Below are 17,381 nucleotides of genomic sequence, written 5' to 3'. Positions count from 1 at the left end.
AGCACCAAGTGGGCCAGAACAACAGGGCTTCTGCAGAACTAAGAGGTGGAAACTCACTTTGGACCATCACTTGCTTTGAAATACTGCCGAATAGGTGTACTATATGGTGTACTGCGTTCATGGTCAGCATGTACAGTAGAATGGCTCCATTAAAGGTCAGTCAGTGTTTCGGTTTGCAGCCAGTTTAATTTTGGAAAGTGGAAGTAAACAATATCAAGGAGTACCATTATGCTCCATTTATAACTGAGGTCATGCACTGCCTTAAAAGAAGGGTATGTGAGGTAAACTGGTTGGTCTTTCCAGAAGTAGTACTTCGGTTGAGTATTTTTCTAGCAAATTTGAGATTTTCCATTTAATTGCTTCCTGCATTATATATTTTGACATAATTGGTAAATACTTGTAGGTTAGTATGTGATTTTAAAAAACGCCACTTTAGCTACACCCCCTTAAGATCTCCCATGCAGCCGAGGAGTGGTTGTGACCTCAGTAAACTACAACGAGAGGCTAAGATCAAGAAAATCCTTTAGACCAAAATAACCAGACACGGCGTTTGGCCTCCAACCATGCACCGATGCGTTATGGGTAGGATCTGATGAACAGCTGTTAAGTCAAACTAATAAAAAGCAACAGACTGATGCACACGTGCACATTTATTAGGGAACTTATGCATTAAGATGAGTAAATATTATAGATTCAAAAAGTTTAGACGCCTGTTTCCAAAAGTAATCCCAGCGCCTGCAGTGATTAACGTGCTGCTTAATGTTGGACGAGAAAAAGAAAAAGCTTCTGGGTTTCTCTTCAGCTTTCATACAAATGCAAAGCAGAAAAAGTCCAACCATGTCAGATGTGTGTACTTTAAACTGAGGGTTAATCTTAATGAAATCTGACTCACCTTGAAGTCATTTTAAGCACCAGTATATTGGGTAGATAACGTAACCTCAGGGAAGTACGGCTCAAATAAGTTTTCATATCTTAAAATGTAATAAATCTGTCTCCGCAAATGGATGCGAGGAAAATACATGATTAGGAAGTTGGCTGATTTTATTTTGCTGATTACTTTTAAGTCCCAGACCAAAGGTGAACTTCACACGCAGTGTTTTCCTTTTCTTAAAGACGGGTTTAATGTTGTGGTTTACGCTGGATAAGCGCGGGCGGTTCAGCCGGTCACTCTGCAAACAATAATTCTGTTGAAAAGTGTAACCTCACGTCTGGAGCCGGCCAAGATGAGGCTTATCCCAAACAGGAAATGTCAGAAGGTCTTTCCTACAGGGACTGTCGCTCTGCACTCCCAGCAGTTACGCACTGGCTAAGCGCTACGGCTTGAAACCAAGGCCGAGCTGAAGAACCGGATCAATACTCATCCATTTTTCAGCTTTGTCTCAAAACTGTTGAATAACTGTCTTATTCTGGCCCAAAATAAAGAAGATAAATAATTAAATAGGTTTAAAAGGACTGTTATTTATTGTCTAATATTTAGACAATAAATATAACAATAAAATTATTTAGACTAGCATTTAGAGTAATGTTTAGGTCTGCAGGTATTGAATATTTTGGAAAGCGATTATTCCATCGAATATTCAATCGATTAATCGGATAAAACATACAGTACTTTTGCTGAATTAAAGCCCAATTATAAATATACAATAAAAAACATGACAGATCACTTAATACAAATAACTAATTTGTTTCCTTTATAATAAAAATGTACATTTATTTATATATTATGCAAACTAGTAATCTGTTTGTTTAATTTCCCAATAAAAATAAATAAAATTACTTCAAACATTTCCTGAGACATAAAATTAATACAATTGTTTCCCACTTATTTTTTCTGAGTATCGAAAATAAAATAATGCCTTTAATTTTGCAACTTCACATTTAGAACCAGTACATTTAAACAGAAACGCTTGGACAATATATGGTTTCAAGCAAAGAAAAAAGTGTGTTTAGTGGCTCCCTCTAACGACTTACTTCAACTATGGGTATTACAATCCTGGTTAAATCTGGGATTACTGACATATCCGGATATATTAATTCGATGCATTCCTAAAGCATTTTATTGATCCTAAATGTTGCTTACAACATGTGGACCAAATTCAGCATTAAAGTTAAAACTCTGTGACTTTGAAACCTTAGTTTGACCAAACAATCTACAAACTGGTGACCTGAATATTTTATTGTTACACTCACATCCTTTTGGCTCATTAAACATGAAACCGTGACCCTACCAGTTCTGGGAACTGTGCTAATGCCGGCGGAGAATTTAATACGCTAACAGCTTGTTCCAAGGCGGTAAGAGAGCCAGCTTTGCTCAGTGGCTACTTCTCTTCTCGCTCGTTCAGAAACCTGTGTTCAGAAAAGTTCCTGCACAGCTGAGAACCAGCTTGACAACTTTAAGAGCTGCTTTCTGTTGCAAACTGTTTGCAGGATTGTGTACAATCCTCAACTGCAACAAAAATCGGACCAATTATTACCCCGTTGGTTTAATGCTGATGCTCTCAACTCTGTAGCTCCAGCCTCCGATCTCTCTGCCCTGTTTGCCAAAGACGAGCTCTTACTATTGATCGGTTGTCAACCAGTGAAGAAAACAACATTTGAAAAAAGTGCCCAACAAATAAGGCTGAGAGCTTGTTCTCTGGCTGATGAAATAAAAACACCTAATTTGAGTTAAGGCACCAACCGTGAACCATCCCTGAACTGTCTTCTGTTGAAAAGGGGAGCTGAGGAGATCAGCTCGTTCTGTGTTTTCATCATGGAGGATCCATGATGAAAACACCTCCATGCACAGGACTTGAGGCGTCACTGAAGGCTTCGATGGCTGAATGTGATATGAATCACATGATATCACCTCCAGACACTAAATCTCAACCTAATTGAACACCGCTGCGAGGTTTTGTGCTGACATAAAAGGACAGTGATTTTCACCCTCATCATCAAAATAGCAAAAAATAAGGTACATTATGCTCCTCCATTAGGATTCAACAGACTACAAAAACAATGCGGAGGCACACTGAAGCAGTCCTGGCCGCATCCGGTGACTCGACAACGAAGATTTAACTTTGTTTTTCTTCCTAAATGTGTCACAATCGCTGCATGAGACCGTCTCTCTGCCACAAAATGTTCCCTCAGAGTAAAACGTTGTATTAAGGCTGTCAATACTCCTGATGTCCCCTTTAGACCAGGACACATTGCTTGTCTTCTAATTTGTAGAAGTGGTACAAACAATTGCTGTTACCACCACTGTGCAGGCACCTCTCATGTAGCTTTTAATTAGCCTTATTCTCCACTAAGTGTCCCCCTGCAGGCACAGACTGTACCGTCAGAGGTTTATTGCTATCACACAGTAACTTGCACGGCTGTGTTTTGTGTTGTTTCTGGCATGTTTTGAATTTGTTGGTATATTTTGAAAAAAATATTATACATATTGCTGCTTACACTTCAAAAATGTACTTCTGAATCAACTTCAATCCAGAAAACATGTCAAAAAACTCAAATTGAAGTGCATTTCATCTTTTTTTTTTTTTTTTTTTTCTTTACAGAATCCGGATCAGGATTATCAATAACAAACCTCATCTAAAGTGTTATTTTTCATCATAAACTCTATGAAAAGAACAGGTTTTCATATTACACGTGACATATGTTCTTACGGAGTGGTTTACAAGCAAACTTTTCAGATCTATAGGGCAGCACCACAGCAAAGATATGCTGCTATTGGCTCTCCTAAAAGTCGCTATATGATGTAATTATATATTTTGCATAACCGGCCACGTGCATGTAATTGTAATAGATGTTGTAGGAGACAAAGACCCTAAATATGTTTAGATGTACAAATGAACTTTTTTTTTTCTGTTGTTTCAATAACCATTTCCACCTCATACTGCTGCACCTTTCACTTTTTTTTTTAAATTGTATATTTGTTAATAAGAGACTTTTGCTTTATTTACTGTACAGTGAGTGAAAATAACCGAGTCAAATTCTCTGTCTTGTTTGCTCTGACTTGGCCAAATAAACATGATTCTGATTCTGTTTTCTGTTTTCCAAGTTAACTACAGTTATCGAAAAAGATTTTGAAAACGACCACCGTTATCTCAAGGTACCTATTTTATTTTGGCTTAGCTCATGCCAACCGGATTTAACTTACATTTATTCTGTATCTGTCCATCCAGCCTCGTCTCAGCTGTCACTACTGAAGCCCGTCTGATATGAGGATTGCTAGAACTTGAGAAACCCAGACCCTTCTGGGCCAACCAGGGCGGCGGGCCCAGAACAGCCCGGTGGAGGCCAGGCAGCGCTAGGCAGCGCCAACAATGGTTAGCAAGCTACACGGAGCTTCTGGGTGTACTTAATGCAACCCCACAGACGTCAAAGATAATGGTCCTCATCTCCGGCATCAAATCCCTGGTGTATGTGTTTACTCTGCTTTTACATAACAAATATGTTCCATGTAAGTTTCTTGCGTTCTGTCTTGCACCGTTGTATTATTTAGAAGTTATAATTATTTTACCTGCATATCAGATCATTTTAATTGAACTGACTGTCCATGTGTGTGTTTTTATTATTGATTATACAGAGAGAGAATTTTCAAAATGTCATCATTGACACGTTTGATAAGCGCCGCCATACAAAAGAAAATAAGACCAACTATAAGCAGAATATACACCGTCTCCTGGCAACCACAGCTCGACTTGATTACTTTCTCTTTTGTTTAGTTTTATGGTAAAGCATCACATACATTACTTGCAAATTTGCAACATAAACTATTCATTTCGACTTGTTCCATATATATAAGTGTGTAATACAGCTATTTCTCAAAAATACAGAGCCACATTTTCCACACCTTTATGTGAAATAATGCACATTTTTACTTGTACTCTCCTGAATTCAAATAGTCTCCAAATGAGAAGAGGATTGGTGCAAAACAGTATTTCAATATCACCCCATTTATTGTGCACCTCTGCTAAGAAGAAGAAACCTTCCTGAATCGGCTGCTTTATGAATCGCCATAGCAACTAGAGTAACTAGTGTAGCAATGAGGCAGTTTGTGTGATGAAGGTTTGAAGTTGAGGAGTTTGTTACATGTATTAAAAATACATGCAAACCCTTTATAATTCACTGGTTTTTCTGATTATTTTCGCATAAAATGTGATCAAATCTTCATTTAAGTCACAGTAATAAACAGGGAGTGTTTTAGAGCCAGTTTAGATGGCAAAACAAAAATATGGAGTGTCCTGTTCATAAGAAGCATTTGCTGATGTCAACCAGTTCTTGTAAAAAGGAGACCTCAAAAGACATATGAAAAGACATACAAAAGACATATCAGGAGTAATTTTTGTACATAACCCGAAAAAAGGAGTAAAATGTAATATTGAAGTATTTAGACATTCATCAGTTATGTACATTAAGAGAAATTGTGTATAAATAGAGATGGTCACCTAGCCAAGAAGTTTCCAAGATCACAAAAAATAGTCCTGAGGTAAAGAACTAACAGTTAAAGGCTTTAGGACGATACCACAATTGAGCAGCACCTCTGCTTGTGAGTCCAGGATAAGTGAATGATTGAACATGTACATAGCCGTGCGTGAAAAACCACCACTGACCGAGACTGATGATGTGCAAAATAAACATTGCTGTGAGCTTGACATTCCAAAGTGCACCTTGGAAATCCACGTGACTGCTGGGAAAATGTTTTGTGGACTGAGGGGGGAAAGTTGAATTGCTCAGGGAGAATGCTCAGCCTTCTCTACGATGCAAAAGGTCAAAGTTTATCAGCATCAAAACATCTCCCGGTGGTCAAGTATGGTGCAGGGTATACTGTGATTTGGGCCAGAACTTACCGTGATTGACAGGGAGATGAATTCCTAAGTTTACTTACGGAAAAAGATCACAATAATACTCAAAAATTAAGCCAATCCGTGTCAGAAAAGCCTAAGTATACACAAATCTTCACTTTTGCAGTCAGAGCTCAGCCCTGAAGCCAACAGAGATGGTCAAAAATCCCTCCAGCAGCTCAAAGTCTTGGCTGCCAAAGGAGTTTCAAGCAGCTATCAGACTGTGAATGTCTAAAGAGTGCATAAAGACACCAGAGAGTATAATTATTTGCCTTCAGCATACATTGCATTTTTCTATTATGGTTTAGATTAAGATCAGGTCTCACTTTATGGCAATATATTTCTTAAAGACAGCTAAATCAATTGGGGTGCACACAGAGCCGCCTGGGAGATTTGCGAGGCCCTGTGCGAAATGGCCGGGGGGGGCCCTCGCGCAAAGTTTTTTTGGTTTTTCGGGTCGGATCGGGTGTCTATATGCGCAATTTTAACTCTCCAATTAGCAAAATACTGGATACCTTCCCCTGCCTCATCATCATTTGGCTTGCCTCAACGCGGAGCCCTGCGGCTGCTTGAGACCCGGTGGGATCGGTGATTTTTGTAACAAATTTATCAAACGAGCCTTTCAGAGAGGCATTAAACTCTTCCATTTTCTTTATTTTTTTTTCTTTTTTCATCCCCTGATGGAAATTTCCTGATTCTGTCTCGTTCTCTCGACATTGTGTGACAGTTTGTTCCAACTCCCCCCGTCTGGATCAGATCACCTTGTGTCTGCGCTTGGTCTGACGTTGTATTGAACAACAGACACGCGCATCATTGCACATATTTATTGATATGCACAGACTAGTACACATTTAGGTCTGTAATGGAACGTGACTGTTGATATTTATAAGGGAAAAAACGAAAAAAAAAAATTGAAAAAAAAAAAAAAACGGCCCATAGCGCGAGGCCCTGTGCGGTCGCACGGTTCGCACACCCCTTGCGGCGGCCCTGGGTGCACACACACTTTTTCTTGGAACTGTATTCCTGATGTTTGGATGAGCATTTTTCTTGAAATATCTTTAACATTACATACTGTTATTCTCCATCCATCCATTATGAATACCAGCTTCTTCCCATTTAGGAACACGAGGGTCTGCCTGGTACTACCCCAGCTACTATCAAGTAAAAGTCAGGGCACACCCTGAACAGGTCGCCCGTCCATTGCAAGGCCACCCTAAAGCACAAGTCTTTTTAAAAAAGGAACAGAAGATTACACATTCCTCGAGTGTTCAAATGACTCATAACCTCCCAGGTTACTGATGTTGGTGGGTAGGGGTGGGCTCGGCCGACACTATTTCTAGAGTTCTCCAAAAATACAACACCTGGAAGAAAAATTCAAATAAAGATGGATTTTAAAATGTAATTAAAACTGGTCTTTTGCCAGCAAGTCATTTCCTCTGAAATGCTTTGAGGTTAATGGGGCACTTTTACGACTGAACTTATAATTTGCCATTAGATTTACGTTCCACTGTGTTTCTGTTGCACCGGGGAAGTGCAGGTCTCTATTCCACCGCTGCTGGGTTTGATAAAAGCATGAAAACATCTCTAATTTAGTCATTCTTTCTGCAGCGTTACAAAGGGGAAGGGGAGGAAACCAAAAGACTGGTAAAGACTAAAGAAGGAAGGCAAGCAAGGGAACCGAGTGGAGCATATCAAGGGGAGTCAATGCATGAGGAAAGGGATATGAACGGAGGATTGAGTGCATCAATCTGTGTACCTTGAGGCCAAAGTCTGAGGGGAAAGGCCTATAATGGCATGCGCTAGTGTGAGCTAGGCTGGATGGTTGCATACTCGACAAGGTCCCCAGGGCCAGAATGAGCAGAGCTTCGTGGGCTGGGAGACGAGGCCAAAGCTGCAGTATCCAGCTCCGCATACTGGACATCACAGTCCTTGTGGCCAGAGTTCTGGAGACAAGAGAGGCGAAACGTGTGTGAGGAGTGAGGCAGCCAAATAATGATTGAGTGAGAGAGACAGATGACCAGACAGAGAGAGACTGACAGAGAGAGTGATAGAGACAGATGAGAAAATGGTAACTGAAGGTTGGGCTGGGACATTTCAAGCTTGTGAGCAAAGAAAAAAAAAAAAAAAAAGAACATGGGCATGTAAACATACACAGAAAATGGCTGAAAAATGATCAAATGTGACAAGCCAACAAAAAGATGGAGGTTGTACACTGAAAATAAGAACACGTAAATCAGAATCCAGTAAAATGTTAGAAATGGAGAGGGAGTGTGTTTACTGAGCACATTTCATTCGTTCATGCATTAGCTTGATCTGCAGAAGTGTTTAATTCAAGTGTTTATATGTGCAACAAAACACAATTGTGCAGTTACAGATGGGTAAATCAGACGCAGCTCAAGTGTGCATTTCTCAGAAATGATGAAATGCTGAGAGCTGATGGGCGGGAAAACTGGATTTAGACAAAAACAAATGCTGTCACTGAACAAGTTCAACACACACTAGATGTGTGCAGCTCCAACACTGGGATTAAGCTGAACGCATGCCCTTAGGTCGCTAAAACGACGACTCCAACTCGTTGCCTTGATCACAAAACAGAATTCACAAATTACAGCTGTAAGCACGGATACTGAAGAGCACAAGGAAATGCGACCAAAGACGCATTTCGAGTGGTGTGGTGTGGTGGTTTGGTTTGGTCAATATTCTGGAATATACTAAATGTACAGACACTTTGATTCGGCCACCATCTGACCGCTCCAATCCCTGACGGCCCAATGGACTCGATGAATAACTGTTGTTGGCTTTGCAGTGAAAACATCTTGAACCCAGGCGTTGTTAGTAATCCCGTAGTCATCCTGGGGGGGTTAGGGTTACACATGGTGACTCATCCACCCTGTATGAGTCACGACACAAGCGCCACCCCTTCCCCACTGTTATCAGATTGGTACATAACCTAGATTTACCGGTGAGAGAGGACAGGAGTAAAACATTTTTTGACAAAGCTCCCTATGACTATTTTAGGAGATCAAAAACTCCAGAATCTATTTTTGCTCCAAGTTATCTGTATATATATGTGTGTACATGAGAAAACATCTGCTTCAGATACAACTATGTACTAAAAAAAAAAAGACAAAAAAAACCCCAGATGAACAAGAACCTTTGGTAACTTTATTTTTATTTATTTACAGGGGAATGCCTACAATCAAAGTGTTGTATTTCTGTTGTTCGTTGGTTTTCATGCCTCCACAGTAGAGAAGGAGTCAATATCTGGGAAAAAAAGATGTTTTCAAACATGTGGAAGATGCTTTTTGAGATGAGCTATTTTGGTACTAGATGTTTTCCTCAACGTCAGATGTTAGTGTTGAATGTAGAAATGTATCCAAGTGGTTTTGGTGCCTTTTCCACATACACATTTTTTTTTTAATCCACTATTAATAACATCTAAACGCAATTGTGTTCCCTGAACCCCCCCCCCCCTTTTTCTTTCTCTCTTTTTTTTTTTTGAAAACGATCCAGCATGAGTTCAAACATTTAGATTCAGTTTGCAATCTTGCAGGACACAGTTTTTGACTTGCCACATGAGACCATGCACCATTATCTGCTCTGTTGACATGGCAACAGCAGACACTGACAAGATAGTGCCAGTGCCATCCTTGCCAACATGATGTTTTACAAGTTTGTGCATGCCGTGGACGACGCTGAGGAACCGAGGCATCCGAATGTGGGATAATTAAACACAGGCGCAGCTGCCAACTTCACCGGTTCTGGACGAGTCCTGAGCAGATCACGTTAGCAGGAAAGAACATTCCCGGGGAAGACAATCACCTGCTTGGTCTGTCAAAAGAGTCGCATGTAAACTGTTCTCTTTAAGCCTTTGGTTTTGTCAAAAGAAATGATGTGAAAAAAATAAGGCAAGAATGAGCCCCTGGAGCCCCTCAGTATGTACAGACATCCGTCACTGTGGGAGGGTTTTTGCTGGTTTTACAAGGTAATGAACATAAAAATAACTACATAAATGTAACCACATTTAGGGAAGTACTATAAAAAAAAAAGACTGTTGTATCACATTTAACAGACAACAAACTGCATGTGGAGATTGGAGGAGCTCATTGTTGGCACCACACATGATTGGTGAAGTAGAAGAATCGAGTTTGAATCTCCTCCCAATTACAGCTATTCTGCATTTTTCCATGAGACGAGTCAAATACTTGGCATGTGCTAAAAGCTAGCTGGGATTTTGGACTAGACCTCTGGACCTTCCTTATCCAGACAAATGCCATCTGCTCCCCTGGAACATGATACGGATGTTGTTGCCTTCCATTATCCCTCAGAGGGGGGCGACTAGTTGGAAGGAGGCAACGTCTGGGCTCCCACGGAGCTTTCATTCAGGGCTGGAAATCATGTGATGTTTGTGTATTATCTCACTATTTTTCTACTTGTACTGTGTTATGTAATTTCTCTGAGGGATAAAGTATAATTGAAATTAAAGCTGCAAGCAGCGATGAACGGGCCCTCGCACTCACGGCCACCGCCCCCCCTATAAGCATATCGAAAATGACACCACCCACGACTTCCTATGTCAAACCATTCAAAAGTTATAGCAGAAAAAAGGGACAACCAATCAGAAGAAGGGGCGGGGCTAATTCAGGCCAATGAAGGTCAAGGACTCCATACAGAATGTGATGACACCACCCACGACTCTCTATGTCAACCCATTCAAAAGTTATAGCAGAAAATCGGGACAACCAATCAGAAGAAGGGGCGGGGCTAATTTTCGCCAATTATGGTCAAGGACTCAATACCGAGTCCCATGATACCACCCACGACTCTTTATGTCAAACCTTTCAAAAGTTATGGCAGAGAAAAGTATTCTAGTGGGCGCTGTTGAGCCGTTAGGCCACGCCCATTAATGCAAACCATGAAAAATCAAATGTATCGCCAGGCCTGGCTTGCCCATAGGAAAAACAACACCAACCGCCGCTGAGTTTGTGTGCAGTTTCCCATTGAAACAATATCTCACACTACTGAGGTTAGATGAAAAACATTAATTAGATGAAGTTGGTAATTAAAGGAGCATGAGGCAGGATTGAGGCAGGATTTATGAAAAAAATGTGTATACGTTTTAAGTTTTCTAGTAATAATGTCAGATGAAGCGTTCCAAACCAAAAAGAATGAGCCCTCTAGCGTATCTGTCCTTTGCCTTGAACAGGCTGTGTGCTGCAAAATGTGCTGCAATTGTGCCCGGAATTTCCCGCGCTGCCCTGCGGATGTGACGTCACATGACGCTGCATGCGCGTTCTCCCCGTTCTCCCGTGCCGGCTTCGCTATTGGCTGCAGTACCCCCAACGGCCGTCGTGATGAAGGGTGGCGCTAGAGAGTCTCATTTCTTAAAAGGAGCCTCAAGCTCCTTTAAAGATTACAATATTTAGATATCACTCATCACACCAGTAAACAGGAGAAACCACAATGGTCAATTCTCGCCAAATTGAGTAAATTCCAATTGTCCCTGAACGCACCAGTGGATGAAAGATGCAGTGGATGAAGAAATAATCATCAGTTTCTGAATTCCGACGGTGTATATTTTTATTTGCACCTTTTGCTATAAAAAAAAACAAAAAACAGTCAATGAAAAATGGATAGGAATAGGAAGCCAAGAGGACTTATAATATTACAAAGTTCACTCTCACTCTCAAATAAATAAATAAATAAATATATATAAATAAATACAACAACACACCCCTCTCCCCTTCAAATAAATTCAAATGAACAATCAAACTTGTTTCTTTATACAATTAATTAATTTATACATTTATCAATATTCCATACCATGTCTTTGTAAAAGAGCATAATACAAAGTCTTTCAGCATAAAAGTACGTATTTTTAATGTGTGACAGCGTCCTGTTTTATAACTAAATCTCTGCCAGCCTCTCCAAGATGGCCGTCGGTACCTTATCCAAGATGGCGGCCGCGCTGAACGTCAGCTCCAATGCCCCGCCCCCCGCGGGAGATGCGCGCGCATAACAAGCCCCCCGCCTCACCCCCCACCCCTCCCTCCGTCCCCCGCGGGAGCACCCCTCCTTTCTCTCCTCTCCTCCTTTGCTGTCACCCGCTGCAGGCAGTCAGTCAGAGTTAAGAATCCAGTGAATTTAACATAAATATTAATCTAAAATCAACGGTCCCACTCAGGCTTATGAAATTCACAAGATATTTTCTCATTATAGTAAACAACATATCTATGAAGTCGGATGTCAATTTTGACATTTTGTGACAAAGACATAGCTTTTTATGTTATTAGTTCATTTTTTTAATTTTTAGAGTGACGGAGTTCTCAGAAAATAATATGTTCCAGTGTATGATTTTTTAGTCCTGTTGTAAGCTATCTGAAACTGCCATTTAATTTTCCTTACACAAAATCTCTGATTTTTAATTAATATTTTACCAGAAATACAGAGTGACATAAAAATGCCAATTCCTTTCAAATTACGGCCACGATACGCAACACGGTCAACAAGGGACCTACTGCCAATCAAATGTGTCGATTGGATTAAGATTGGATAAACCAAACAGCAACTAAAGCACATAATTTGATGAAAAATGTATACCTGACCAAAAGGTGGCGCTATGGAGTTCATCCAAGATTGTCATATCCACTTGTTCAGAATGCAAGCCCGATTAAATGTATTGAATTTGGGTTCATTCTGACCAATTATGTTTAAGTTACAACAACTTTTATGTTCATGGCGAGATCCCGAAATTTGACAACCTCTGACAGCGACGCCCTTTGACACAAACTTACAGTTTTCTCTGTCACTCATCGTCAATGTCTTACCTATTATCTCACCAACTTTGAGATCAAGAAACTGATCTCGTTTGGAGCACAGATGCAAACTAGAAGACATGACAATTCCTGGTGCCAACAGGTGGCGCTACAACCGATCCTGAATATTCCACCATAGATGTCTTCAGGCTCAACCTACAATCATGCACATACGTTTTCAACCACATCAAATCATGTATTGCTGAATTACAGCCAATTGATGTTTGATGGCGAAGCTTAAAAATGACCTCAAACTTCGCCGGATCACTACGGTCAAGCCCTCTGGCAGAAACTTAAAAGCTTCGCAATTTAGCGTCGGCCATGTGTCTAGATTGTACAAACCAAGTTGTGAGCCAATTCGATAAAATCTCTAGGAGGAGTTCGTTAAAGTACGAGGTCTAGAAATGATCAGAATTCTTGAAAAATGACATTTTCTGTTCAAAATGCCGGACTTCCTGTGTAACTTAGACCATGGGTCCAAAAGACTTTTTTGTAGCTCTTTGTCTAATATAATAGACACATAAAGGACATTGCTGTAAGTCAAACCATATTATGGGGCTCTTCAAAAACATAAAATAGGTGGCGCTATAGAGCCTAATCCTTTTTGACCCATGCCTGTCGCCCATAAAATACGTAATTTTACGCGACTCTGGAAGCGTGTGCAAAATTTGGTGAGTTTTCGAGCATTTTAAGGCCTCCAAAAAGGCAATTTATTTACGGCGAGAATAATAATAATAATAATAATTAAAGCTGCAAGCAGCGATGAACGGGCCCTCGCACTCATGGCCAACGCCCCTCCTTCCAGCCCCCCCCAAAAAGAGAATATTAAAAATACGATAAATGTAAAAAAATAAATAAAATTAAACAAGATTTATCTTCTCATTACAAGCAATAAATCTTGTTCCACTGGCAGATTTTTCTACTTATTTTAAGTGAAAACAGGTGAACAGGTGAAACAGATGAAAATGGTGTGTTTTTTTTCAGTTATGAGTCTTGTTTTAAGTGTAATGAAGTTTTTTTTACTAAAATGAGACATTTTCACTAGAAATAAGACAAATATTTTTGTTAAGATTTTGAGTTTTTGCAGTGATCCATTTAACTTATCCTGTGAAGGACAGAGTCATATTGATAAGTTCAGAAAAGTGTTTTTTATTGTTGTGTTTTGATGTATTTGCTGTAAGCCCAGTGGATATTTAAAGCTTACAGAAGGCTGCATTTAACTGCTGCTATGTCATTCCTGCAGTATTTCTGCAGCTGTTTTGGTCACTGCTATTATTTGTAATATATTATATTATTTGTAATCAGCACAAATTATCTGTCCCCATATGATCAAATCCACCACCCCCCCTGATTTTGTTTTACAACTCGAGTACTGGCTGCGGTTCTGTTTAAAGCCGGGCAGACACTGTGCCATTGCCGGCTCGTTTTGAACCAATTTTCCTCTTGTTTCAATCATTAATATGTGTGCAGACAAGGTAAAAAAAAAAAAAAAAGAAAACTCAAACTCTTTCAGTTCACTGTGTTTTCTAGTAGTTCTTCTAGTTTTCTATTGTTACTTTTAAGTTTACTGTTCCCTTTGTGGTTTTACTGGTTGTAAAGCATGTAGCTTTAATTATCACCCAATTCTGTGTTTCACCTTGTTAGTCAACTTCACTCCAACTCATTACCACCAATTTTACACTTATTTTTGGAATGAATGGTCAATAGACCTCATTTACATAAAATCATAGCTCACTTTTGAGATAGATAAAGATAAGCCGAAATTCTGAATTTTTTTGACTATAGTTAAACTCAGAGGCATATAAATTGATGGATTATCACAGACGGGTATATGTGAAAATGAAATGAAATCATTTAAAATGTTTGGACCACCACCCAGCACCAGCCAGTGGTTGGTGGGTCAAATTGAATATCACAGGAGAGGAGAAATTGAATAAAATATCCATAATTCAATGCAAGTAGTGATCAGAGGAGGGTAGTAACGAGTTACATTTACTCCGTTACATTTACTTGAGTAAGTTTTGGGAAATGTTGTACTTTTAGGAGTAGTTTTGGATAACTGTACTTTTTACTTTTACTTGAGTAGATTTGTGAAGAAGAAACTGTTCCTCTTACTCCGCTACATTAGGCTACGTTGAGCTGTTACTTTTCTTTTATCCTTTTTATCCACGTACAATCTCATGACATCACTGAGTGATTCTTTGGGAAAAAGGTTTGTTTTTGCATGTTTTGTCACATTTACACAGACTCAAACACACACAGAGTTTCTATGAGTTCATGTTTGTTCTAGTTCTGCCTGGTTGAAAAAGAAAAGTACAAAGGCTTGAAATTTTGTGCTACTGGTGCTTAATTTATTTTTTTATTCTGTTATTTTATTATTTATTAAAGTTCTTGAATTTACTTTACGCTTATTTTAATTTAAGCTATTTTTCATTTTTTTATTAATTTTAATTTATTTTATTATTTTATTGATTTAATTTGCCTGAAGGTGATTATTTTGTACTTCTGTCTTTTTGAATGGGTGTGTTAAAAAAATAAATCAGACGTTACTCAACAGTTACTCAGTACTTGAGTAGTTTTTTCACCAAGTACTTTTTTTACTTTTACTCAAGTAATTATTTGGATGATACTTTTTACTTCTACTTGAGTCATATTATTCTGAAGTAACAGTACTTTTACTTGAGTACAATTTTTGGCTACTCTACCCACCTCTGGTAGTGATCATCAATTTTATTTGAAATGAGTGTAACAGAGGCAGTTATATGGAAGAAAATCATATTTTTGATATAAAAGAAAAGTGAATATGGGTCAATTTGACCAAAAGACCACAGAAGGGTTATCTATTAACATTTCAACATAATCAACTCATCCAAGAGATATTCAGAAGAGCTTCTCTTCTGCAAATGGTACAGTAGATGAGCTGCCATACAAAGGAATTTCCCTTTGGGGATTAATAAAGTAATTCTTATTCTTATTCTTAAAATCCGTCTAGCTGACGTGACCCAGGCAGACCAAACAACAGGCTTCAGCTTGAGCGGCCGTTTTCCGCTTGGTCCTAGTGCTGACCTGTCTCCATTTAATATAGCGTAACATTGTTTTTGGACGGTAAAAACTGCAGGGGACCAAAACTGCCTTTTGAAAAAGTGCAGGATACATGTCCCCCCCCCCCCCCCCATATTACGTCCGTGTATGAACGTACAGTCAGTGTGAGCAGAGACCTGTCGCATCAGAGCATCAGGTCCGTCCCAGCCGGTGTTCTGCCAATTTCTGCTCCCTGCCGAAAAAATGCTACGTTTGGGTTCTGCGCATGCGCACAGTCGATTTTCAAAGTTTGCATCATTTCTTGCACGATGTAAAATGGATAATGGGATGTTGATTATTTGATCCTTCAAAATACCCGACCCATGACATGAATGCATTACACTTTGTGAACATTATACGATAAAGAGAAAAAAAACAACAATTCTATGGCTTTATTTGATATTCATTCAGTCATTCGCCTTTATTTAACCAGGCAGGTCATTAAGAAAATTCTTATTTACAATGACGGCCTGGCAAGAGACAAGGAGGGTGAAAAGGAAGTGGTTTAGGGAGTAAAACACAGTAAAGTTGTGGCTCTACAAAGGTGGAAAACCTTTAGGTAGCATTTTTTGGCAAAGCTGCAGAAATGGGCAGAAATTGGCTCTCGGCTCTGCGCGTGGCCGCGCGCGGCCGCGCGCTCCTGATCGGGATCGCGGATGGAAGCTCAATAATAATATAATAATATAATAAAATAAAATAATTGCAACACGCATTAAAAAACCACAATACAACTTACGTGACGTGACGGCGTGACTCCACATGTTGCTGCAAGTTGCAACAACCCCCCTCCCCCGCCCCGGCCCCGCCCCCGCCCCCGCCCCCGGCAGCTTCCAGGAGCTGCGGCTGCGCGTTCCCGCGGTCTGCGCGCACGCGGCCCGCAGACAGCTTCATGCTTCTAATCCAACTCAAAACATTCATTATAAATCGCCTCTTGCACATACAATGCTCAAATCATATAATTTTCAACAATATTTTTACGAAGTTAGAAGTTAATTCGACATTGCATGACAAAGTAAAGATTTATTTCAAAATGAGTTCATATTTTGAATAAAGTCGGTGACAAACTGTCCCAAATATAGAATGGATATCAGAATGGAAGCCTGATTAAATGTATTGATTTTGGGTCAATTTGGACCAAGTATTTGAAAGTTAAAACAACTTTTATGTTCATGGCGAGACACCGAAATTTGACAACCTCTAACAGCGACGCCCTTTGAGAAAAACGTACAGTTTTCTCTGTCAGCCATCGTCAATGTCTTACCTATTTATCTGACCAACTTTGAGATCCATCCGCTCATCTCCCTTTGAGCACAGATGCATACTAGAAGACATGACAATTCCTGGTGCCAACAGGTGGCGCTACAACCGATCCTGAATATTCCACCACATATGTCTTCAGGCTCAGCCTACAATCATGCACATACGTTTTCAACCACATCAAATCATGTATTGCTGAATTACAGCCAATTGGTGTTTCATGGCGAGCCTTAAAAATGACCCCAAACTTCGCCGGATCACTACGGTCAAGCCCTCTACTAAAAACGTAAAAGCTTCGCAATTTAGCGTCGGCCATGTGTCTAGATTGTACAAACCAAGTTGTGAGCCAATCTGATAAAATCTCTAGGAGGAGTTCGTTAAAGTACGAGGCCTGGAAATG

General features: G+C 39.8%; 1 protein-coding gene across 7 annotated transcripts in view; it reads right to left on the bottom strand.

The window, feature by feature from the left end:
* The window catches only part of nectin1b (nectin cell adhesion molecule 1b), a 336,486-nt gene that overhangs the window by 76,611 nt on the left and 242,494 nt on the right, over positions 1 to 17,381 (bottom strand). For 2 of the 7 annotated variants that reach the window (XM_061719802.1, XM_061719798.1), the window contains exon 11: positions 7,659 to 7,771. The exons of 3 other annotated variants lie outside the window; for them this stretch is intronic. In XM_061719802.1, the coding sequence (XP_061575786.1) occupies positions 7,659 to 7,771 (113 nt within the window). Of the gene's footprint in view, positions 1 to 7,584; positions 7,772 to 17,381 lie in introns of all 7 variants that reach the window. 2 more of the 7 variants (XM_061719800.1, XM_061719801.1) reach the window with 1 other exon arrangement.

Source organism: Cololabis saira, chromosome 4 (genome assembly GCF_033807715.1).
Source record: "Cololabis saira isolate AMF1-May2022 chromosome 4, fColSai1.1, whole genome shotgun sequence".
Taxonomy (NCBI): Eukaryota; Metazoa; Chordata; class Actinopteri; order Beloniformes; family Belonidae; genus Cololabis; species Cololabis saira.
The sequence above is the reverse complement of the archived record's forward strand: the minus strand, read 5'-3'. Positions and strand labels throughout refer to the sequence as shown.